The sequence below is a fragment of the Haematobia irritans genome, chromosome 4, assembly GCF_050003625.1.
Source record: "Haematobia irritans isolate KBUSLIRL chromosome 4, ASM5000362v1, whole genome shotgun sequence".
NCBI classification, from domain to species: Eukaryota; Metazoa; Arthropoda; class Insecta; order Diptera; family Muscidae; genus Haematobia; species Haematobia irritans.
The window spans coordinates 72,876,421-72,904,176 of NC_134400.1; the positions used below are offsets into that span (position 1 = coordinate 72,876,421).

The 27,756-nt window shown below is 36.0% G+C and overlaps 1 protein-coding gene across 1 annotated transcript in view; it reads left to right on the forward strand.

Annotated features, from left to right (window-relative positions):
- DIP2 (disco-interacting protein 2) overlaps positions 1 to 27,756 on the forward strand; it is a 635,079-nt gene that overhangs the window by 277,130 nt on the left and 330,193 nt on the right. The window contains 1 exon segment of the mRNA XM_075305884.1: positions 16,375 to 16,924. Within this exon segment, the coding sequence (XP_075161999.1) occupies positions 16,375 to 16,924 (550 nt within the window).

Below are 27,756 nucleotides of genomic sequence, written 5' to 3' on the forward strand. Positions count from 1 at the left end.
ATTTAGATATAGCTCCCCTATATATCTTTCCTCCGATTTTGACTTATATGGCTTCAAAAGCCAGAGTTTTGCCCTGATTTGATTAAAATTTTGTACAAGGAGTCCGTTTAATAGTATCGTTAATTGTGCCAAATTTAGTTGAAATCGGTTCAGATTTAGATATAGCTCCCATATATATCTTTCGACCGATTTGGACTTATATGTCCCCAAAAGCCAGAGTTTTGCCCTGATTTGCTTCAAATTTAGCACAACAAGTATGTTTAATAGTATCGTTAAGTGTGCTTAATTTGGTTAAAATCGGTTCCGATTTAGATATAGCTCCCATATATATCTTTCGTCCGATTTGGATATATTTTTTTTACTAACATTGTGTTCCACCTCAGCGCATAAGCCGACTTAAATGTAAAATCTATAAGTATTGCAGAACTCTGTACAGATCTGCTCAGATATACAGAATATATGTGTATGGATTTATATAGCATCCAACACTTTGGACGGATTTGATATGGTATCGAAAATGTGGACTTACAAAGTGGTGAAGGGTATAATATAGTCGGCCCCGCCCGACTTTAGCCTTTCCTTACTTGTTTTTTACTAACATGGTGTTCCACCCTAGTGCATTAGCCGACTTAAATTTTGAGTCTATAGATTTTGTTGAAGTCTATCAAATTCTGTTCAGATCGAGTGATATTTAAATGTATGTATTTGGGACAAACCTTTATATATAGCCCCCAACACATTTAACGGATGTGATATGGTATCGAAAATTTAGATCTAAAGGGTGATTTGTTAAGAGCTTGATAACTTTTAAAAAAAAAAAAAAAACGCATAAAATTTGCAAAATCTCATCGGTTCTTTATTTGAAACGTTAGATTGGTCCATGACATTTACTTTTTGAAGATAATTTCATTTAAATGTTGACCGCGGCTGCGTCTTAGGTGGTCCATTCGGAAAGTCCAATTTTGGGCAACTTTTTCAAGCATTTCGGCCGGAATAGCCCGAATTTCTTCGGAAATGTTGTCTTCCAAAGCTGGAATAGTTGCTGGCTTATTTCTGTAGACTTTAGACTTGACGTAGCCCCACAAAAAATAGTCTAAAGGCGTCAAATCGCATGATCTTGGTGGCCAACTTACCGGTCCATTTCTTGAGATGAATTGTTCTCCGAAGTTTTCCCTCAAAATGGCCATAGAATCGCGAGCTGTGTGGCATGTAGCGCCATCTTGTTGAAACCACATGTCAACCAAGTTCAGTTCTTCCATTTTTGGCAACAAAAAGTTTGTTAGCATCGAACGATAGCGATCGCCATTCACCGTAACGTTGCGTCCAACAGCATCTTTGAAAAAATACGGTCCAATGATTCCACCAGCGTACAAACCACACCAAACAGTGCATTTTTCGGGATGCATGGGCAGTTCTTGAACGGCTTCTGTTTGCTCTTCACTCCAAATGCGGCAATTTTGCTTATTTACGTAGCCATTCAACCAGAAATGAGCCTAATCGCTGAACAAAATTTGTCGATAAAAAAGCGGATTTTCTGCCAACTTTTCTAGGGCCCATTCACTGAAAATTCGACGTTGTGGCAGATCGTTCGGCTTCAGTTCTTGCACGAGCTGTATTTTATACGGTTTTACACCAAGATCTTTGCGTAAAATCTTCCATGTGGTCCAATAACACAAACCCAATTGCTGCGAACGGCGACGAATCGACATTTCACGGTCTTCAGCAACACTCTCAGAAACAGACGCAATATTCTCTTCTGTACGCACTGTACGCATTCGTGTGGTTGGTTTAATGTCCAATAAAGTAAACTGAGTGCGAAACTTGGTCACAATCGCATTAATTGTTTGCTCACTTGGTCGATTATGTAGACCATAAATCGGACGTAAAGCGCGAAACACATTTCGAACCGAACACTGATTTTGGTAATAAAATTCAATGATTTGCAAGCGTTGCTCGTTAGTAAGTCTATTCATGATGAAATGTCAAAGCATACTGAGCATCTTTCTCTTTGACACCATGCCTGAAATCCCACGTGATCTGTCAAATACTAATGCATGAAAATCCTAACCTCAAAAGAATCACCCTTTACAAAGTGGTGCAGGGTATAATATAGTCGGCCCCGCCCGACTTTAGACTTTCCTTACTTGTTTATTCACAAGTGGCACGTGGTTTTATGTGAATATAAAAAAAGGGAAGTGCAATTGAAAAATGTGTTTTGGTTTTGTGCTCTGCATTTTTCATAGATAATGTCTGCGCTTGTACATTTGATGGGCACGACGTAAAATTGAATTATTATTTATTGTTGAAATAGAACCGAAGAGTGTATAAAAATATGTAATGTTGGCTTGCACATAAATAGAAATAAACAAGGAATTAGTTAATAAATAAATAAAGTTATTTTGTATTTTCTTTTCTCAAATAGCGTCCTTTTTTCGATTATTAGCACACCCTCAAAAAATCGTTTCTCTAACACATGTTCCAAACATATTTTGCAGGAAGCACATATATTATTGTATATTGCCGAAACATTATTATGTTTGTTTTATGTGAACATATATGTTTGGAAGCATTTTGAGCCCAAAAATATTATATATAAAAATATTAGAAGATTGTGCTAAAAAATTTATTTCTGCCTAATTGCATATCTTTCTCACTTCCACGAGTTTGTTAGTTCTTAGCATCTTTTTCTGTAATACAAACAATGTTAATGTTATTCAAACGAAATGGACTGAGCTTTGGATAACATATTATTTTTTTTATTGTTTGAAATTTTCGACGAAATTGAAAAAGTCTAACAAAAGAAGAACATGAAGTCGAGTATAAACATTAATAATACACTTAAATTTATTTAGGCGTGAATTATTTTTTACTAGCATTTAATACCATTGTAAAAAATAAAATTGAAAATGTTATTATATTGATAAAAAGAATTTTGTTTCAATCAAAAGACGATGATCACGATCGAAAATGTTATGGTATTCGCCAAAAATGTTTTTCTTCCAGTTAAAAGAACATGTCCACAAATTAAAATGTTATGATCTTTATGAAAATTTTTTTCCGTCGTCGAAATAAGGACGCCACCTGAGAAAAGAAAACACAAAATTAACATTATTTGATTTTATTTATTTATAAACTAATTGATTGTTTAATTGTATTTACACACTATATTTTGGTACAATATCAACAATAAGAAATCATTCCATATTTACGTCGTGCCGATCAATTGTACAAACGCAGACATCATGTAACTGCAAATAAAAATAAATCATACCATATATCAAAATGCAGAACAAAATTTTTTCAATTACATCATCCTTTTTTGTGTTCATATAAAACCACGTGCCACTTCTGAATAAATAAATTAACACAAAACACACTAATTCCGTATTCTCCGTCCATTCCAAGAAACGATCAAAACACGACTGACGAGCAAAATGAAAATCATGTGTACCTGCTCAATGTTTTTATAAAATTATTTTCGCTGCAAAAAAATTAAATGGTCACGAAAACAACACACAAACATTTTTCTGATTCAATCACGAAATTAATTGATCCAATTAATTTTTTAATTGAAATGTCTTCAATCACGAAAATGATAATATCAATTACAGTTTTAATTGGACATTTAAAAAATACTTGATTAAAAAATTAATCGATTTCATTAGCAAATTTCAATTAATTTATTAATTGACTCAATTAAACATTTAATTGATGTTGATTGCAAACCTCAATTAATTAAAAAAATCCATCATTTATTTTAATTGACTTAGTATTTATGATTAAAAAGTTAATTGTATCAATTATTTTTTTAATTAAAACCTTAAAATTTTCAATCATTGACATAATTAACTCAATGTTTCTATCTTGATTAAAAAGTTAATTGTATCACTTAACTTATTAATTGAAAACATTGTTCAACATTAATCAAATTTTTAATTGGAAATATTTTGGTGATATTTTTTCTGTGAATGTACATGGTTTTTATGGCCATGTAATGGTTCTAGGCATGTCTATTTCGTAACCTATAAAAATACTTTTTTCCATGCAAAAAGTAAAAAAAAGTGAACGGTCGGGTACATGATTTTCCCGAGCATGTAATGACCACAAATTCTATCATTTAAATAATAGAAAATGTTTGCGGCATTTGAGAACCATTTGAATGGTTATTGCCACTATATATTTTTCTCGCTCGGAAATTATTTTTTACAAAGACAAAATACATTGTTTTCGCTACAATTACATACACTAAATAAGCATTACGAGGGCGGTTCGGAAACTTCTTAGCCTATCAATGAAAGAGAATAGTTAGTTTTATATTTTATTTTTCAATATAATCTCCTTAAACTTCAATACACTTAGTCCAACGCTTTTCTAGTAATTTTATCCCTTGATTAAAATAGTTTTCCTCAAGGTCTTCAAAATAGTGGTTTACAACTGTAACTGCATCTTCATTTGAGGTAAAACGCTTGCCAGCAAGGATTTTTTTTAGATTTGGGAACAAGTAAAAGTCACTGGGAGCTAGGTTAGGTTAGGTTAAAGTGGCAGCCCGATTAAGATTCAGGCTCACTTAGACTATTCAGTCCATTGTGATACCACATTAACTAAAAGTACCTATTACATATGGGCACTTCTAGTTTTAACCGCTGAACCTTCTTGATTATTTTTCTTTGTTGAACCAACCAGATTGTTCCAAAAACATTAGCAGACTGCTTAAGTTAACGTTTTCCAGATCCGCCAGTAATCTGAAGCTATATGCTCCTAAAAGTTGCTTGCGCTTTACACAAAATGCAGGACACTCACACAAGAGGTGTTTAATTGATTCTTTTTCCTCCGCATCATGACAGCTCATACAATAGTCATTATACTTCGCGCCAATAGTTTTTGCAAAATCGCCTATCAGGCAGCGACCCGTTATAGCAGATATCAGGAGTGATATCTGACGTTTCGAGAACATTAGCATATCTAGTGTGCGGTTTAAGTTGAAATGGGGCCATATTTGCTTGGTGTCGTTACAACCCTTGCAATTCTCCCATCGAACATTTGCCATCATAACAGCCTTCTCACGCAGCATGAGCTTGCAGGTAGCTAGGGGCATACCAACAAATTCCAGTTCCCCTGGAATATGTAAGGTAGTCCCTAGCCTTGCCAACTCATCCGCTTCGCAGTTCCCCGGTATGTTCCTATGGCCAGGCACCCATATTAGGTGAATATTGTACTGCTCAGCCATCTCATTGAGAGATTTGCGGCAGTCGACGGCCGTTTTCGATTTGAGGAACACAGAGTCCAAGGATTTTATTGCAGGTTGACTGTCTGAGTATATATTAATGCCAATATTTGTTGGAACATTACTTCTCAGCCCATTCGCCACCTCTCTTATTGCTAATATTTCAGCCTGAAAAACACTACAGTGATTAGGTAATCTTTTCGCTATTCGAATTTCCAGACCTTTAGAATATACTCCGAACCCCACTTGTCCATTCAATTTGGAGCCATCAGTATAGAAATCTATATATCTTTTATTCCCCGGGGTCTGTGTACACCACGCCTCACTGTTGGGAATTAGAGTTTCAAACTTTTTGTCAAAAAGTGGTTTTGCCAGGGTATAATCCACTACCTTAGGCACATCTGGCATTATTTCGAGGACCGAACTATGACCGTACATTTTTTCCGACCACAGCGATAGCTCGCGCAACCGCACAGCCGTTGTTGCAGCTGACTGTTTGGCCAAAATGTCTAAAGGCAATAGATGTAGCATGACATTAAGGGAGTCTGTTCCTGTCTTACTAAATGCGCCTGAGATACATAAGCTCGCCATACGCTGAACTTTATCTAAACAAGTCGGTTTCTGAAGTGCCGGCCACCAGACTACAACACCATATAAAGGGTGATTTGTTAAGAGCTTGATAACTTTTTTTTTAAAAAAAACGCATAAAATTTGCAAAATCTCATCGGTTCTTTATTTGAAACGTTAGATTGGTCCATGACATTTACTTTTTGAAGATAATTTCATTTAAATGTTGACCGCGGCTGCGTCTTAGGTGGTCCATTCGGAAAGTCCAATTTTGGGCAACTTTTTCGAGCATTTCGGCCGGAATAGCCCGAATTTCTTCGGAAATGTTGTCTTCCAAAGCTGGAATAGTTGCTGGCTTATTTCTGTAGACTTTAGACTTGACGTAGCCCCACAAAAAATAGTCTAAAGGCGTCAAATCGCATGATCTTGGTGGCCAACTTACCGGTCCATTTCTTGAGATGAATTGTTCTCCGAAGTTTTCCCTCAAAATGGCCATAGAATCGCGAGCTGTGTGGCATGTAGCGCCATCTTGTTGAAACCACATGTCAACCAAGTTCAGTTCTTCCATTTTTGGCAACAAAAAGTTTGTTAGCATCGAACGATAGCGATCGCCATTCACCGTAACGTTGCGTCCAACAGCATCTTTGAAAAAATACGGTCCAATGATTCCACCAGCGTACAAACCACACCAAACAGTGCATTTTTCGGGATGCATGGGCAGTTCTTGAACGGCTTCTGGTTGCTCTTCACTCCAAATGCGGCAATTTTGCTTATTTACGTAGCCATTCAACCAGAAATGAGCCTCATCGCTGAACAAAATTTGTCGATAAAAAAGCGGATTTTCTGCCAACTTTTCTAGGGCCCATTCACTGAAAATTCGACGTTGTGGCTCGTTAGTAAGTCTATTCATGATGAAATGTCAAAGCATACTGAGCATCTTTCTCTTTGACACCATGTCTGAAATCCCACGTGATCTGTCAAATACTAATGCATGAAAATCCTAACCTCAAAAGAATCACCCTTTAGCATTATAGGTCTAACTACTGCAGTGTATAGCCAATGCACAATTTTTGGTTTTAGTCCCCACTTTTTCCCTATTGCCTTTTTGCACGAGTACAAAGCTACCGTGGCTTTTCTCGCCCTCTCTTCAATATTAAGCCTAAAATTCAGCTTCCTGTCCAAAATAACGCCAAGGTATTTTGCACACTCACCAAAGGGAATTTCAGTACCCCCTAAGGAAATGGGCCTAACCGTGGGAGTTTTACGATCTTTGCAGTACATGACTAGTTCTGTCTTTGCTGGATTTACACCAAGACCATTATCTTTCGCCCATTTCTCAGTCATCCGGAGAGCTCTCTGTATAATATCTCTGATTGTGGATGGGAATTTTCCCCTGACTGCTAGCGCCACATCATCTGCGTATGCCACCACTTTTATCCTTTCTTTTTCTAGGGAAACCAGAAGGTTGTTTATAGCAACATTCCAAAGAAGAGGTGATAGAACTCCTCCTTGGGGAGTGCCTCTGTTCACATACCTTTGTATGTTTGCTTGCCCTAGTGTGGCTGAAATACGTCTCTTTATTAGAAGTTCGTCTAACAGCCTAAGTATACCTGGATCAACATTCAGAGTTGTCAGTCCATTTAATATCGAGCTCGGATGGACATTATTGAACGCCCCTTCGATGTCTAGAAACGCCACGATTGTGTATTCTTTGACAGATAGTGAGCTTTCAATAAAGCTGACTAGTTCATGCAATGCGGTCTCAGTAGACCTGCCCTTCGAGTATGCATGCTGTCGTTTCGAGAGCAAACTTGAATCCACGCTAGTTCTAAGATACATGTCTATCATCCTCTCCAGGGACTTAAGTAGGAATGAGGATAAGCTGATTGGTCGGAAATCCTTCGCCCTCGAGTGAGAGGCTTTTCCTGCTTTAGGTATGAAGACGACTTTTGTTTCCCTCCACTTTTCTGGAATATATGCTAAGTTTACACATCGTTTATATATGACCGTCAACCAGGGGATAACTCTTTCAGCCACTGCCTGTAACTCCGCCGGAGTAATTCCATCAGGTCCGGGGGATTTGAATGGTCCAAAGCTATTTAAAGCCCATTTTATTCTAGATTCCGACACAATTTCCTCGATAGGAAATGATCGCTGAGCCTCTGTTACACCGCCGGAACATGGTTCAACCGTCTGATTTCCAGGGAAGTGTGTGTCCAAAAGTACCTCCAACGTCTCCTCACTGGACGTTGTCCAATTTCCCTCCGATGTTTTAATGAAACCTGGAGCGGTGTTAGTGGATGCTAGTACCTTCCGTAGTCTGGAAGCCTCTGACGTATTCTCAATACTGCTACAGTAATCAACCCAAGAGTTTTGTTGAGACCTTCTCAGTTCTCGTTTATATTCTCTCAGATTCATCTTGTAAGTGTCCCAATCCTCCGGAGCTCTTGTGGACTTTGCTTTGTTAAAGAGCTTCCTGCAGGATTTCCTCATATTACTTAACTCCGTAGTCCACCATGGCGGCCGATTTTTTCCCCTTGGCTTTCCTCTAGGGCAAGCAGCTTTCAGTGAAATGTTGAAGGCCTTAGTAATCCGCTCCACTGCGTGTTCGATATCTTGCACAGTGCTCATATTTGTCTCCGGCATTTCCGGTATCATCGAATTGAACGATTCCCTATACCTATTCCAATCAGCTTTCCTAACATTTGGCGGAAATATGGTCTTTGAAGTACGAACAGCCAATCTGAAACTGATGTAGCGATGATCTGAGAAGCTATGTTCCCTCAAAACTTGCCACTCAGATATCTTATCATTCAGTTCCGGAGAGGTCAACGTTACGTCCAAAACCTCTTGTCTGTTCCTGGTGACGAAGGTTGGTGCATCGCCCTTATTGCAAACTACCAGGTTAGTACGCAAAATAAACTCTATTAGCGACTCTCCCCTTGTATTAGTATCACTACTTCCCCAAATACTATGATGTGCATTTGCATCGCATCCCATAATGAGTTTTGTCTTTGTTTTTAGTGACTCCTCAACTAAGGTCTTAACGGCACAGGGTGGCATCTCCCTATCATGTCCCATGTAGACCGAAGATGTGGATATCTCTAGACTGGCTACGACAGTGTCTGCATTGCTCAATGAAGGAAGCAGAAACAAGTTTAGTTCGTTTTTAGCAATTATACATGCTCGATTTATATCGGTACCGGTATTATGCAAAAGTTTGAAACCCGGAGTGCTTAATTCACAGATCTTGTTCTTATATATGTATGGTTCTTGAATAAGAACTATATCTATGTCTCCTTTCATCAGGAGAACTTTTAAGGCAGCACAAGCGGCCTTACAATGGTGAAGATTTATCTGGAGGAACCGTAGAACCATCCAAATTTTCAACCACCGTCACATCAGCCGCTTCAATTGAGTCATCAAGGGCTTCCTCTTCACAGATCTCGGTGACTCTCGCAACAATCCGCGGTTCAGTTTTGGTGAGGCTTGAGCCTGTAGAAACTTCCCGCATATGATTTTCGCCATAGTCTGCAGGTTTTATGTCTCCTTTGGCTTCGCTAGGAGATTTTTCCACTGCTGACTCTACCGGAGGCTTGTCCGTTTCGGAATCCTTTGGCTGATCGCTTTTGTATACCTTCATATGGATATCATGAAAGTCATAACTTACGCGTCCTTGGGTCTGGGCTAGATGTGGCAGCGACTCTATGTTTAATATAAACACCGCATGCCGTCTTGGTCCATCCACCTCATCCAAACGACCAACCTTCCAATCGGCGGTTGGAAGATCTGGGTTACATTCTTTTAGTCTCTCTAGTATTGACTCAGGATCAGGAGGGTTTGCCGGTATCCATGCATGTGCTCTAGGTTTAGCCGGTATGTCTTTTTTATCGACTAACTCCAAAGCGGCTCCTTCCCAAACTTCACCAATTAGCATCAATGCAGCTTTAAAGCAATCCATAGACCTCTGGTCTGCAAAAGCTATTAACTTATATCGTCCTTGATACCATCCAGCATCTTGCCGTCGAGGACTTGGTCCGGGAAACTTTTTTCGCACCACTGAGTAGACACCAGACATCGCGTTCTCAATTTCCCCCCATTTTTGCCTTGGAATCATACCGTCCAATGCTCCTTTATTAATAATAGCCATCACAAGGCTGTCTTTTGCAACTGAGGCAAACGATCTTTGATCCCGTTTAGAGGATGGCAGCTCATCCGGTGATCGTTCCCTTTTTCCAGCTTCAAGAATTCCTTGAGCCCATTTTAAGGAATCGCTTTGCTTAGCCGACAACGTGCTTGGGTCGACTGATCCTAATTTCTTTAGGATAAACAAAGCATTTCTTCGTTCCTTGAATCTCTTTCGAGAGGGATTGCCTCCTTTTGATGTCGTCACCTTAGAAAAGGTTCGACTTGCCAAAGTGTCACCGCCAGTCGACCCGTCTACAGGTCGACTAATTGGGCCTGACTCTTGGTCGATGCCCAAATTTATAACTTCAGTCGTTACCCGTCCACTGGGCCCTGAAGTTAGCAACCCAGTGGATGACTTTGAATTTCGCTGCATGGTGGTTTATTATTTCCACCACACGTGAAATTCGTAATAAGTACTTATTACGATGAAATACTCCGCTATTAAAAAACACGTCCGTTCAGTTCGACGGTTGAAGAACTTTTTCAAGAGACCACTAACGGATGGGAGCTAAATCAGGAGAATAAAGTGGGTGCTCAAGCAACTCGTACTTTAATTCGTTGATTTTAGCTATTGTTAAAACACTATTGTGCGCTGGTGCGTTGTCTTGATGAAAAATTATTTTTTACTGTTGCATATGAAGGAGCACTTTCACCTAAAACATTTATCATATTTTTATGAATTTCTTGTCCCGATAAACCTTTTTTATGTAAATATTAATGACAGCACGCATTTCTAATTTTTCCATTGTAAAAAAATTGCGGATGCGACTTTTTTTGAACACCTGTTTCTATATAAAGGAGTTGCCAGATCGAAACAAAATTTAACATGTGTTCATAACAGAAGTGGAAGTTTCCAAAACACTAAACTTTTTTTTGTTTATACCGCGCTTTTTGTGCTAGGCTAAGAAGTTTCCGAACTGCCCTCGTAAATGGATGCGGCAACCATGTCCAAACATATTTTTTCTGTGCGTGTACTCTCTTTCTGTCGCTCTCTGAATAAAATATCACAACATATATATGTTTACTCGAAATTTGTAAATTTATATGTGTTCAAAACAAATATGCTTTGAACATGGGATCTCTGAGGGGTTCTAATCAAAAGAAATGCATATGGAACAAATACGTCCTATGTACTTAAATATCTCTAGATATCACTAATCTCTAGCATAGTGTTTACACTTGACTTTATTACTTTCCCTTTTCATTCATGAGATTAGAGAAAAGATCAATATGAACCAGCGATGCTAAGAAACACTTATATGTGAGGGTCTTTCCACAGGGTTGCAACTAAAGGGTGGTTACAATTTCAAGGGCCGATGTTGATTTTGAATAAAACACAAACTATTTAGGAAATTATTGTAATTTTATTTTATTATGATATGTTGGTATTACTCAATTATCTATGGAACAAAATATCGGCCAAATGGGCGCCGCGACCTCGGTGGCACACCTTCATCCGATGGTCCAAAATTTTGATGACGCTGAGGCAAAATGGAGGTTCTATGCCGTAATGTGCCGAATTATTTCATCCTTTAGCTCTTGAATTGTTCCTGGCTTATCGACGTATCGACTTTTCTTTCAAATAACCCCAAAGAAAAAAGACCAACGGTGTCAAATCACATGATCTTGGCGGCCAATTGACATCGCCATGACGTGAGCCATTGTTTCGATAGCTGTATGGCAAGTGGCACGTGCTGAAACCACATATCGTCCACATCCATATTTTCCAATTCGGGCCATAAGAAGTTCGTTATCATCTCACGATAGCGAACACCATTCACAGTAACTGCCTGACCGGCCTCATTTTAGAAAAAATACGGCCCGATGATGCCGCCAGCCCATAAACCGCACCAAACAGTCACTCTTTGTGGGTGCATTGGTTTTTCGACAATCACTCTTAGATTCTCATTCGCCCAAATGCGGCAATTCTGTTTATTGACGAATCCACTGAGGTGAAAATGTGCCTCATCACTGAAGATGATTTTCTTCGAAAATTGATCATCCACTGTTGCCATTTCTTGGAACCATTTAACACGTTGTTGGATTGTGTATCTCTCCATGGTTCAAATTGAGTAAGCCTGAAATAGAGAAATGTCAAAAAAAAAATCAGAAAAAAACTTGGCGTTTAGGTGTGGTTCACATTCAACATCGGCCCTTACGATTTAACCACCCTTTACAACCCTAGTGAACGTGCATGTGTGCTGCATGTTCACTTGGGATCGTTTCTTAGGTGATAAGAGAGCTAGAAGAATAATAACAGATTCTTGTTGTATTGTTCTAGATAAGTTTAAGATTCTCATTTTTCTAGATGTTTTTAGTCAATAAAGTAATTAGTACTCATTTGGAATCCAAGCCGAATAGTACGGTGTTTTATCAGAGATTTCAAATTGAGCTCACTGCAATTGTTGTCAATGACAACTAAATTGTAAAATATGTTTACATTCACACATATTATTATTATGAAACATTCATGTCCCAAACATAATATATTCAAACGTATTAACATCATAAGCGTAGGAAGGCCTCTGGGGAGGGGGCTTCGACCCCCCCAGAAAAAGTTTAGCCCCCCCAGAATTTGAAAACCTATTTACGATTTTCCATTTTTATAAAAATTAAACAAGTATATACAACCGCACAATGTTACACTAAAGACCTTCATGCACAATCGAATTACTTGGGTTGTGGTAGCAGTTGCCGATGGCAATGTTTGAAGTGTGATATTTATGAAATAAATCTGTGGTTGTGATTTAGTTTATTATTTATTATTTTGTTAATCTGATTCAGTCAATTTAATTAAAAAAATAGTAATTGATAATAAAACTATTCTTTCATAAATTAATATCTTAATAATGCTGCAAAAAAGCACCGCCAAAAAGAAGCGAAAATGTTCTTTTTGGGTCCGGGAGTGGTGCAAAATTGGCGTAGAAGCGATGAATGTAATATGAATTTGTCATAGGAGGGATGTCCATCGAACAGCCGTTGCAATTGATTTGCATCACTTCTTAGGGTGTGATCCGAATTCAGTGTTTTGAATGTGAATTCAAAAATTGTGTGATATTTTCCCAGCTAAATAATTTTTATATTTTTTATAATTTTTAATGCATTCCAAATCTTGATCTTGAAAAGTATTGATTTTTCTATAATGGATTTGTAATTTTTGTGCCAAAATTTGAATAATTTGTACTACTTTATTTATTCTTACTCTTTTTTTAAACTATTTGAAAAAAAGAAAAGAAAATAAAATAATTAACTTCTTTGTGGAAGTGCTTTTAAAGTTGTGCTTTTAGAACAACTCCCATTTTTTTTGCTGGGAAAAGTGTGGAACTACTTTAAGTTGCTTTATTATAAATTAATTGTCGAGTTATTTTGATGTCTAATTTTTTATTAATTTTTATGAAATAAAAAATTAATTGAAGTTATAAGTTCAGTCTATAAATTTTTAGTTAGGGGGCTATAGCCCCCCCTAGGAAGATTGTCTAGCTACGCTAATGATTAACATATGTGTCCCAAACGAATAACATAACATTTTAAATCGTGACCATTCTTTTTATCAATATAATAACATTATATGAGAACAATTATATTTTTCTTAGAACTATGTTCACCGAGCCAACATGGTTGCATGTGAAAATGTTACATGGTCGCCGCAAAAATATATTCTATCAAATTATTTTGCTCTTCGAATATGATCGTGATCATGTTTTTTCTCTGCATATACATTTTTGTATATTGAATTTGAAAAAATGCTTATTAGACGAAAACCCTATTTTTTGCATAAATCTGTAAATATTTTCCATTATATCGATATAAACAAGTTCCTTCATAAAAGGAACAAAATCTGTGGATTTGTGACAAAATCCCATATGTCTAAAAACTCAATTTTATAGAAGAGCAAAAATACACGTTTAAGGGGCCTCAAAAACTTCTGTAAAAAGATCTGGAAAATGTTTAATATTTATATTTTTCGATAGGTTAATTTTAGACTTTGCCGAAACCACCAAGCACCCCCGATTCAGAGAAAATTAGGAATGACCGACTTTTGTTGTTTTGCCATATGATATTTTATTTAAAAAATAACATATCTCTATTTATGGTGTTTTGTCGCATTGAATCCTGATCATATTTGTTTTTATTTTTTTCGACAAAACAACATGACTCGAATATGTTGTTTTGTAAAAAAATGGTCCATTGCACAAATCTTATGTTGTTTTGTCAAAACTATCATACAAGTATTTCGATTTTATTTTACAACATAATAGGTTGGCTGATAAGCTCCCAGTCTAACAAAGAAAAACACATTTTTTTGTCAAAATTCGTTTTTATTATTCAACATAGTTCCCTTCAAGAGCGATACAACGATTATAACGACCTTCCAATTATTTGATACCATTTTGGTAGTACTCCTTCGGTTTTGCCTCAAAATAGGCCTCAGTTTCGGGATCACCTCTTCATTGCAGCCAAATTTTTTCCCTGCGAGCATCCCTTTGAGGTCTGAGAACAAGAAAAAGTCGCTGGGGGCCAGATCTGGAGAATACGGTGGGTGGGAAGCAATTCGAAGCCCAATTCATGAATTTTTGCCATCGTTCTCAATGACTTGTGGCACGGTGCGTTGCCTTGGTGGAACAACACTTTTTTCTTCTTAATATGGAGCCGTTTTGCCGCGATTTCGACCTTCAAACGCTCCAATGACGCCATATGATAGTCACTGTTGATGGTTTTTCCCTTCTCAAGATAATCGATAAAAATTATTCCATGCGCATCCCAAAAAACAGAGGCCATTAATTTGCTAGCGGACTTTTGAGTCTTTCCACGCTTCGGAGACGGTTCACCGGTCGCTGTCCACTCAGCCGACTGTCGATTGGACTCAGGAGTGTAGTGATGGAGCCATGTTTCATCCATTGTCACATATCGACGGAAAAACTCGGATGTATTACGAGTTAGCAGCTGCAAACACCGCTCAGAATCATCAACACGTTGTTGGTTTTGGTCAAATGTGAACTCGCGCGGCACCCATTTTGCACAGAGCTTCCGCATATCCAAATATTGATGAATGATATGACCAACACGTTCCTTTGATATCTTTAAGGTCTCTGCTATCTCGATCAAATTCATTTTACGGTCATTCAAAATCATTTTGTGGATTGTTTTGATGTTTTCGTCGGTAACCACCTCTTTCGAGCGTTCACCGTCCTCCGTGCTCATTTCACCACTCTTGAATTTTGCATACCAATCAATTATTGTTGATTTCCCTGGGGCAGAGTCCGGAAACTCATTATCAAGCCAAGTTTTTGCTTCCACCGTATTTTTTCCCTTCAGAAAACAGTATTTTATCAAAACACGAAATTCCTTTTTTTTCAATTTTTTTCACAATAACAAAAGTTGCTTCACAAAAGACGCTCTATTTCACAAACTAATTGACTTACAGACGTCAAATTTTGACACGAATCATTTGAAGGTTGGTACTATATAAAAGTAATATGCATTTAATACTAGCGACACCATCTATGTGTCAGACCGGGGACTTATCAGCCAACCTGTTATATAAAAATAATATGCATTTAATACTAGCGACGCCATCTATGTGTCATACTTATCAGCCAACCTGTTATGAGGAGATATGTTGTTTATTCAAAATTAAGCTTAGAAAATTCGCAAGTTGTGTTGTTTTTACCATTCTATATGGAAGCCACCGTGGTGCAATGGTTAGCATGCCCGCCTTGCATACACTAGGTCGTGGGTTCGATTCCTGCTTCGAGCGAACACCAAAAAGTTTTTCAGCGGTGGATTATCCCAACCTAACCATCCCACCTCAGTAATGCTGGTGACATTTCTGAGGGTTTCAAAGCTTCGCTAAGTGGTTTCACTGCAATGTGGAACGCCGTTCGAACTCGGCTATAAAAAGGAGGTCCCTTGTCATTGAGCCTAACATGGAATCGGGCAGCGGTCAGTGATAAGAGAGAAGTTCACCAATGTGGCATCACAATGGACTGAATAGTCTAAGTGAGCCTGATTCATCGGGTTGCCACCTAACCTAACCTACCATTCTATATCTCCCGATCTAGGGCTGATATCTGTATCTGTAAACACAGAAAGATGCGCCTTCAAAAACTACACACAACAAACAATTTTTGAAAAATTGTCCTATCCGACTTATGGGGTTTTATCATAAGTCCATAGAAATTTACGGTAGCGATATATTCTGAATTGACACTAAGAATATGAGACGAAAATCCAGAATGAAACATGCCCCAAATGTGTTTATTATTACATAAAAAGGAAAAAAAAAAATACAAATTAATAATTATTTTATATGTGTATCTTTACATAGGAGAATTTAGTAGCTTTGAAAAGAATACAAAAATCTGACGAATGGTTTTCTTAATATTTTATTTCAGATTTGGCTCCTGATATTACCCAATTCAATAATACTCGCCGAGCTGCAGACCGTGTCACACGTTATGTCAATATATCTCAAACAGACTTAAATGAAGATGGCAACGGAAAATGGAAGGTATCTGCAAAAATTCAACAACTGTTGAATACTCTCAAACGCCCTAAGCGCCGACCACTACCAGAATTCTATGAGGATAATGATATAGAACTAGAAATCGCTGCTAATCCAAAAGATCCGAGTGCACCTAAACCCGAAGGTAGTACAATGAGCGCTGTGCAAGGAGAACAACTCTCTGTGTCGGCTAGTTTGCCTAGAACGTTGGAGGCTGCGGTTCTTCGTTACGGAACAAATTCCTTTAAGTCACCTATGGCCACAGTTGTGGACCCGAACGGAAAAATAACCACAACTTTAACATACGGAAAGTTATTGTCTCGGGCACAAAAAATTGCATACTCTTTATCAACAAAAATTTTTAGTAAAGGTCCTGAACAAGTCACATTAAAAACGGGAGATCGTGTTGCTCTAGTATATCCAAATAATGACCCGCTGAGGTAAGAGTTCTTGGAATTTCATTTGTAGCAGCAGTGAAATTTTGATTTATGTACGGAGAAAACCCCAAGTAGTTTCATTTAAATGTAAATAACATATGTGTCGCTATAACTGCGCAGCTTTAATTTTGTTGAGTAGCTGTTGCTCGTCAGATGTTGCAGATGTTTATATATATATATATATATATAAATATATATATATATATATATATATATATATATATATATATATATATATATATATATATATATATATATATATATATATATATATATATATATATATATATATATATATATATATATATATATATATATATATATATATATATATATATATATATATATATATATATATATATATATATATATATATATATATATATATATATATATATATATATATATATATATATATATATATATATATATATATATATATATATATATATATATATATATATATATATATATATATATATATATATATATATATATATATATATATATATATATATATATATATATATATATATATATATATATATATATATATATATATATATATATATATATATATATATATATATATATATATATATATATATATATATATATATATATATATATATATATATATATACTGACCGCTGCCTGATTCCATGTTAAGCTCAATGGCAAGAGACCTCCTTTTTATAGCCGAGTCTGAACGGCGTTCCACATTGCAGTGAAACCACTTAGAGAAGTTTTGAAACCCTCAGAAATGTCACCAGCATTACTGAGGTGGGATAATCCACCGCTGAAAAACTTTTTGGTGTTCGGTCGAAGCAGGAATCAAACCCCCTATCCTTGTGTATTAAAAGCGGGCATGCTAACCATTGCACCACGCAACGTTTACGCCTCACGCTCTCGAACGAGGCATCTGTGCCTCTGTTTTACCGTGAGTGTGAATTTTATCACGAACGTGTATTTTATCGTGAACATGAATTTTTATCGTGAACATGAATATTATCGTGAGCCTGACTTGAATCGTGAACGTGAATTTTCATCATGAGCGTGATTTCGGAGAAATTTTACCCAAGCGTGCATCATGTAATGTTTTGTTTTGGACCGATGCCATTTTAAGTGGCGGTCTAAAAACCCAAGTATTATAAAGCGCCAATATTCGTGCTAATCCACCAGTATGTTGCCAAGAAGGCCGATATCTATGGCTTTTTCCCGTTTTGCGATTCCTTTCAAATTCCTCCCAAGCACTGTTGATATGTCTTCCGTATCATCGCCACATTCCTCATCACTGGCACATCACAATCGAAGTTCAAAATTGGTTCAATATCATTGTTTTTTTCTTTGTTCTCTAGGTCTCATGTCCGAATATATGTAATTTTACTACCATAATTGCCCAAAGTTGCCCACAGGCAACTTTACAACTTTAAATTTAAATTAGTTTGAAATTCTAAGACTTGTTTTATTGATTTAAGCATGTTTACAATAAGAGTATTTACTAATAATACAACTAGTCGTCTGGACTAACTAGTAGTTTTTTTTTTTTAACTGTTAACATTGGCATGGGCAAACTTCAATTACTACGATGAGTTAAGTTTGCCATGAAAAGCGATCTATTAGATCATGTGGTTTAAACCTGCTCAAAGATCGGTACATTCCTTATGTGTTCACCAGGCTACGACTTAATTACTGGTACAATTGTGAAAAAGTTAATCGACAAAGCATTGCGAAATTTATGTACATAATAAATGCATGTTTCGTTGCAATGGAAAGAAGGAGAAGTAATTGTCATCAAAAAACCTGAGAAGCCGCCAAACAATTTTGCATCATATAGACCTATATCGATGCTACACAGAGAAAAATTTCACGAAAATTGTTTCAATTAAAAACTTAATTGAGTTTTAAAAAATATTCGATTAAAAATTTAATCGAATCAACAAATTTTTTAATTGAAATAAAAATCAATCACACAAATTAATAGTATCGATTAATTTTTTAATTAGATCAATTAATTTTTTAATTGAGTGTAAATTATTTTTTTAATTGATACTATCATTTCTGTGATTGAAGATATTTCAATTAAAAAATTGATTGGATCAATGAATTTCGTGATTGAATCAAAAAAATATTTTTTTTTTGTGTACCAATAATGTCATAAGTTTTTGAGAATCTTTTTGTTAAACGACTTAAAAGTATAATGAATCTAAAAAATCTGATTCCTTCCCATCAATTCGGTTTCAGGGAGAAAATCCACCGCTGAAAAAATTTTTGGTTTTCGGTCGAAGCAGGAATCGTACCCACGACCTTGTGTATGCAAGGCGGGCATGCTAACCATTGCACCACGGTGGCTCCTAAACATAGAATTGTTAATATTGCAGAAAATAATATTAAGAGAAAATAGGTGTGCTCTGCAATCTTCTTAGATATTAGTCAAGCATTTGATACAGTGTGGCATGAAGGATTGCACAAGGCAACAAAATTGAACCTTTTTGTGTTGATTTGAAATTTATAACAAATTTTTACTAATTTGAGGTCGCTGAATCCAAATCTGCAAGTTAAAAAAAGAAATCCGAAACAATGTTCTCCAATAAGCTTCGTCCCCATTCAAATGCTGAACTAAAAGAAATATTCAACAACAACTATGCACAAAATGCTTACTGAAGAACCAAATTAAGCCATTTAATCGATAAATCATTAGTGTAATTACTGAATTACTTACTCAAAAATCTTAATGTTATATAAAAACATGTATTATAGAAAAATTACTTAATGAGTTGAACTCACTTGTAATAAAAATCAAAATTAAAAAAATGCTGGAAAGTTGCAGATGTTGTCATGATACAAAAACTGGCGAAAAAACTCACGTTCCCACTCAGTGTTTCTGCTGACTTTTTTTAAAAGAGCCAAAAAAAAAACAGCCAAACTCATAAAAAAGGCCAAATTTTAAAAATTAACTTTGTTAGAAGAAAAAATAATTAAAAATTCGTAGGAACACAAAATTACATTCTGCAAAGAAAATTCAGTTGTAAAAAAGAATTTACGTCCATGAAACCAAGTTTATTGCGATTGAAACTTCAACGCAAAAATTTGCAGTACTTCTGAGTAATCTGCATTCAAAATTGAAAATCACATTTTGATAAAAATTCAAAAAACTACAAATATAACGATCTATGTTTATTATTCACAATAAAACTGTAATGACCCTGTGCACTCTTCAGCAAAAGGAATGTAAATGTTGTATAATACAAACGACCAAATGAAGGTTGGCCCATCCGACAATTTTTACGCTACAGACGTATTAGAGAGAGTATGGAGAGATAGAAATACTCAAAGTCCCATTCGTATTATTAACGAAGATATTTCATTCACGAAAATTGGTATTTTAAATTTATTTTTTAACGATCCATTTATTATATTAACGGCCACCTTCGTTTTATAAATGATATTTTCAATTCCAGTTTCGAAGTATATAAAAGGACTGTTTTGTATGGGATAAAACTTTCGAAATGTTACTCTCTATCTGCAAATGATTATATAATTCCATCTTTATAAAATTTTTTATTCTAATTCTACAAAAAATTACAAAGTTCATATTCGTAAAATCAACGAAACGTATTTCACTAATATAACGAAAAACGCAAAATTGCCTTAACGATTAATTTCATTGTATTGACGATTCGATTAACGTTCTTAAAAGGAAAAATTTCGTTACATTTACGAAAAATAACACTAGTTTACAAAATATTTTTTTTTTCATGTACATTTGATGAGATGAGACGTTTCTTATGTATTTTGAACTGCTGAATTCGAAAAAAATATTTTTTGAACCACATAATATATCACAGATCCAATTATACACGATTATTCGTCATCTCAATACCTTTCATTTAGGTTCCAACAATATACATAATCGGACATTTCTAGCTCGAGATATAATTTGTTTAGTGCAAAAAGAGCGAACAAGTAAAAATAACGGGATATCTCAAAAACTGGTCCATACAATTTTTTTTAATTTTTTTTCGAATTCAGCAGATCAAAATATATAAGTCATAAAAGTCGCCTCTCATCAAATGTAAATTTTCAGTGTAAACTAGTGTAATCAACGAAGCCCGTTTGTTAATAGTACGAAGCCTTTTCTACCAGTGTAAAATGTTCCTTGTGGAAGGAATAACATGTACTATGTTTGAAGGTTTCCCTTTCAAGTCTATTAAATTGGTTCATAATACTAAGAACGTATACCAAATTTCAAATAGATTTCGGGCTTGAGACCATGTATGGCATAAATTTCGTTGAAGGTTTCAGAGAATTTCATTCTTTTTCTTCATCGTTGAAAAAACTTTCTAACACATGGTACCTGGAATCACCCAACATTCAAGGTTTTATGTTCGGTACTTCGAAAATATTTTTATGTTCATTAAACCATTATTTACATTTAAAACTTTAGAAATATTTCGTTTTAGTTGTTCGACGTCATCTTGTATCCATTTTAATGCTCCATTCATAGAATGACAAACTAATACAATATGAAACCAATTTTGGATTTTATTCATTAACATGCACGGACAAAAAAAACTGTTTTTCATATGTTTCGGTGTAAAAATTATATGTTTGGAAATCAAATTTTTAGCAAATTATTTTTGAGTGCAAGCATATAATGTTCATAAACTAGGTTGAGTGGCAGCCCGATGTATCAGGCTCACTTAGACTATTCAGTCCATTGTGATACCACATTGGTGAACTTCTCTCTTATCACTGAGTGCTGCCCGATTCCATGTTAAGCTCAATGACAAGGGACCTCCTTTTTATAGCCGAGTCCGAACGGCGTTCCATATTGCAGTGAAACCACTTAGAGAAGTTTTGAAACCCTCAGAAATGTCACCAGCATTACTGAGGTGGGATAATCCACCGCTGAAAAACTTTTTGGTGTTCGGTCGAAGCAGGAATCGAAGCCCCGAACCTTGTGTATGCAAGGCGGGCATGCTAACCATTGCACCACGGTGGCTCCTCCTGTTCATAAACTAACATAACATGTTTGCGACATATATGTCCATATGAAATAATAATATGAGTTTTGAAAAAATTTCGGGTCGCCACGTCCATTCGTTGAGGCGGTAGAGAATGTTGCCTGTGGGCAACTTTGGACACAGATCTGGAAATTCGAATAGCGAGATTACCTAATCACTGTAGTGTTTTTCAGGCTGAAATATTGGCAATAAGAGAGGTCGTGAATTGGCAGAGAAGTAATGTTCCAACAAATATTGGCATTAATATATACTCAGACAGTCAACCTGCAACAAAATCCTTGGACTCTGTGTTCCTTAACTCGAAAACGGTCATAGACTGCCGCAAATCTCTCAACGAGATGGATGAGCAGTACAATATTCACCTAATATGGGTGCCTGGCCATAGTAACATACCGGGGAACTGCGAAGCAGATGTGTTAGAAGGCTAGAAAGGAGTGTTCTCAAGGCGTCAGATATCACTCCTGATATCTGCTATAACGGGTCGCTGCCTGATAGGCGAATTTGCAAAAACTATAGGTGCGAAGTATAATGACTATTGTATAAGCTGTCATGATATGGAGGAAAATGAATCAATTAAACACCTCTTGTGTGAGTGTCCTGCTTTTTGTGTAAGGCGTAAGCGAATTTTAGGAGCATATAGCTTTAGATTACTGGCGGACCTGGAAAACGTTAACTTAAGCAGTCTGTTAATGTTTTTGGAGCAATCTGGTTGGTTCAATAATAAATAATAGAGAAGGTTCAGTGGTTAAGACTAGAAGTACCCATATGTAATAGGTACTTTTAGTTAAATGTGGTATCACAATGCCACTTTAAGCTAACCTAACCTAACTTTGGGCAATTGTGACTATAAAATAGTTTGTTTTGTAATGATTGATGTATTACGTTTTATTGGATTTTTTAAAGCTTGTTGTTATTTTTACAGTAAATATATACTTAAATGCGCGCGTGAGTGAAATTTCACTCACGCTCAAGCACATTCACGAGGAAGTGTGGGTAGGAATTCACTCTCACGCAAATTCACGAAATGAAAAGTCATACTCGCGCACACTCACGCACGAGCAACGTTTATGCCTCACGCTCTCGAACGAGGCATCTGTGCCTCTGTTTTACCGTGAGTGTGAATTTTATCACGGACGTGTATTTTATCGTGAACATGAATTTTTATCGTGAACATGAATATTATCGTGAGCCTGACTTGAATCGTGAACGTGAATTTTCATCATGAGCGTGATTTCGGAGAAATTTTACCCAAGCGTGCATCATGTAATGTTTTGTTTTGGACCGATGCCATTTTAAGTGGCGGTCTAAAAACCCTAGTATTATAAAGCGCCAATATTCGTGCTAATCCACCAGTATGTTGCCAAGAAGGCCGATATCTATGGCTTTTTCCCGTTTTGCGATTCCTTTCAAATTCCTCCCAAGCACTGCAGATATGTCTTCCGTATCATCGCCACATTCCTCATCACTGGCACATCCCAATCGAAGTTCAAAATTGGTTTAATACCATTGTTTTTTTCTTTTTTCTCTAGGTCTCATGTCCAAATATATGTAATTTTACTACCATAATTGCCCAAAGTTGCCCACAGGCAACTTTACAACTTCAAATTCATCTGTTGTTTGAAATTCTAAGACTTGTTTTATTGATTTAAGCATGTTTACAATAAGAGTATTTTCTAATACTACAACTAGTCGTCTGGACTAACTAGTAGTTTTTTTAAAGCTGTTAACATTGGTATGGGCAAACTTCAATTACTACGATGAGTTAAGTTTGCCATGAAAAGCGATCTATTAGATCATGTGGTTTAAACCTGCTCAAAGATCGGTACAATCCTTCTATGTTCCGTATCGGTTGAATTAACTGGTTTGGATGGCACTCAATCCTCTTTTTGTGTGCCCCTGCCTGGTACATTATCTCTTCTTTAACTGTGTTAATTTCTAAGTCTCTTTGCAGATCGCCGTTTCTAATGTACCATGGAGCTTTGACAATATTCCGCAGAACTTTATTTTGGAACACCTGTATTCTGTTTATGACATTGTTTTTAGCGCAACCCTAAATTTGGATTCCGTAAAGCCATACAGGTTTTAGTATCTGATTATAAACCAATAATTTATTGTTGATTGATAAATTGGAATTTTTTCCTATTAACCAATTAAATTTCGAATACTTCAGTTCAAGCTCTTTCCGTTTAATTTGTACGTGTTCCTTCCATTTCAAGCTGGCGTCTAATGTCATGCCGAGATTCTTGGACTACAGAAGTCGAATTTCATCTCTCATTTCTTCAACTTGAATTATTGGTATTGGATTTAGGTCGTTATTCGAGATTTCTTCTATGTGATCAATATCTGAGACTTTGGAAGAGAATACCACAAAGAGGTGATCCGCGAAAGTAGATGCCTTTTCTGCATAGGGGTTTTTTTGGATATTGGGTCTTTTAACTTGCTCATTTCTTTCCAGAGAGAGTAATCAGAAGATTTGTGTGCTGTTAGTCCACGAAGATAGTTGTTTAAATATTCATTGTTGAATTTTTTTATATCCCTATTTAAAGTTTTAGATGCGTTATTCAATTTCTTTTTATCGTCTGGAGACCTCGTCTGTTGCCATATTTTTTTTCTTAATTTTCATTTTTCTGAAACTTGTAGAAGTATATATGCCGGATATGTGTTTACGTAAGGTATTATTTTTCTTGCTGGTGTACTATTGCAGGCACTTTCTTGAATAAGAGTTGTGAATTTGGAGACAACTACGTCCAGTTCTTCAGGATTATTAATATCCCAGGAGAATTCACAGTTGTTTATTTGATATGAGTAGTAACTCCAATCTATAAATCTATTTTTAAGGTTTTGTATAAAGGGCGTTTTTACTTCCGACAGTACAATACGTTAAATAAATTGGAGAATAGTCAGAATTTAAGGCTTATCTATTTGAAGACATTCTTTAGATATTTTGCTGGTAATGAAAAAGTCAATTAAATCCGGATTTTTTTCATTATCAGTTGGCCAGTATGTTGGAGTTCCCGTTGAGATGAAACTACAACCAGTTTTTTGTTTTTCTTTATCAGTATAGTGCTTCCACCCCTTGGGTGTATTGTGTGGTAAGTGCCATTTAATTTTATAAATTATTCTTTAGTAAAATGTGTTTCACAAATTAAACATATATCTATTCTTTCTCTCCCTAATATAATCTTTAGTTCGTCTATATGAGCATAGAGCCCATTTGCATTCCATTATTTTTAAGTTCATTGTATATATGTACAGAGGTTTTCTTATAGCGCTATTAATCTTTTCTCAATTATTTGGTTTGCAGACTCAATTTTCTCCATTATCTTTAGAAGAAAATTGCCTTGCTCTTTTTTGTTGAACAACTTCGGAGAAGAGTTTGGGCTTAGGAGATGCGGATTGCGATTTTTTGGTTTGCTGAACAGTTATTTAAGTGTTTGGAGCATTTGTTTCGGTTAAAATCGTGTTTCGTTTAGTATTCCTAGAAAATTTCTGGATTTGAATCTTTTTGTTTCGAATTTTTTGAAGCTCTTTGGCGACGATGCATCCTCGATAGTTAGCAACATGTTGTTCTCCACAATTGTAACATTTTGGTTTTTCATTTGCAGGTTTTCTGCATTCTTGCGATGGGTGATTTCCGGCGCAGCGCACACAACGTGGTTGTTTGGAGTAATAATTTTTCTTGTGATTATATGATTGGCAGTTTTTTCACTGGGGAATTTCTGGTTCTATTTTTACTAAAGTGCTTAGAATCTTTTCAAACTGATCAAATGAGAGAATAAAAATGTCAAGCGGTTTTTGGTTCTGTATTATTGTTGGTTTACTGCATCAACTATTTTATACCCTTGACTTATTAAATCAGTCGTTATATTTTCTCGCTCGCATGTATGGTGTAGATTTTTAGCCATTACTCTAATCGGCCGTTCTTGCTTATTTTCATAGGAGTACCAAGTCATATTAGAAATGGTCTCTGCTCTGTGGCCATTCAGTGATTTTGTGACCGATTTGTAATCTTCGGCGTTAAATGTATTCACCTTAAATACATTATTACTAATGATTTTTATGTTGAAGTCACTTTTAGCACTTTCTTTTATAATGTTATGGATCTTTTGAAAGGTTTCGTTTGAGTTTATTACAATGGGCTGTGGCCTTGGTGTGTACGGGTTTGTATTTTCAGTGGCATTACTATCTGTTGATTTCGAAGTACTGGCTGAATTTGTATCCAGTTGGGTGTTTTTTTGTTTCTTCCTGTTTCGCCTACTTTTTTGTACTATCCACTCTATTTCTTTCGCTAGTTCTTCTTCGTCGGTTTCATAAACATTCTGCTGATCTTCTGAGTTTTCAGTTATTTGTATGTTTGCCACGGTATTATCGGCTTGGTTCTCTGTAGTATCATGCTCCAAAACATAGCTTATTAAAGCTTGGTTTTTTCTAATAGTATATTCAATTGAGGGTTTTCATTTTTTAACATAGTATTTTCATGTTTCAAACTTAGACAATAATTTTCTAGGGCAGTGATACGTTGCAGCATTTTTGAACTCGAGATCCTTGATTTTGCTTACACGGAAACAGCTTAGGCTTTTCCTAGGAGAGGCTGTGCCAAAATCGTCAGTCATTTACTCAGTGGCTTAATTTCAGTTTCAATTTTAACGTCTAATGCAGACTTCTTCATGAGAAGTCTTTGTTGTTACAAAAGAAAACAAGGCACTACTCACGATCTGTTGACACACACTCGCGAGATTTTATTTTCTAGTCTGGTCACTTTTTATACCCTTCACCACTACTGTGGTACAGGGTATAATAAGTTTGTGCATTTGTATGTAACGCCAAGAAGGAAAAGTCTGAGACCCATCGTTTAGTATACCGATCGTCTTAGAATTAAATTCTGAGTCGATTTAGCGATGTCCGTCTGTCTGTCTGTCTGTCTGTCCGTCTGTCTGTCTGTTGATGTATTTTTGTGTGCAAAGTACAGCTCGCAGTTTTAGTCCGATTGTCCTAAAATTTGGTATAGGGTCCTGTTTCGGCCCAAAGACGATCCCTATTGATTTTGGTAAAAATCGGTTCAGATTTAGATATAGCTGCCATATATATTTTTCACCGATCTGGTCATAATTGGCGTGTATATCAACCGATCTTCCTCAAATTCCGTACATCCGAATATTTTATGAGTCTCGAAAAACTTGCAAAATATCAGCCAAATCGGTTCAGATTTAGATATAGCTCCCATATATAGCTTTCGCCCGATTTACACTCATTTGCCCACAGAGGCCAATTTTTTGCTCCGATTTAGTTGAAATTTTGCACAGGGAGTAGAATTAGCATTGTAGCTATGCGTGCCCAATTTGGTTGAAATCGGTTCAGATTTAAATATAGCTCCCATATATAGCTTTCGCCCGATTTGCACTCATATTATCACAGAGGACAATTTTTAACTTCGATTTAGTTGAAATTTTACACAGGGAGTAGAATTAGCATTGTTGCTATGCGTGCCAAATTTGGTTGAAATCGGTTCAGATTTAGATATAGCCCCCATATATATGTTTTTATGATTTCGACAAAAAATGGTAAAAATACCAACATTTTCTTTGTTAAATCGCCACTGCTTAGTCCAAAAGTTGTAAAAATGACTCTAATTTTCCTAAACATATATATCGAGCGATAAATCATAAATAAACTTTTTCTAAGTTTCCTTAAAATTGCTTCAGATTTAAATGTTTCACATATTTTTTACTAATATTGCATTGCCTAGTGCATTAGCCGACTTAAATTTTGAGTCTATAGATTTTGTAGAAGTCTATCAAATTCTGTCCA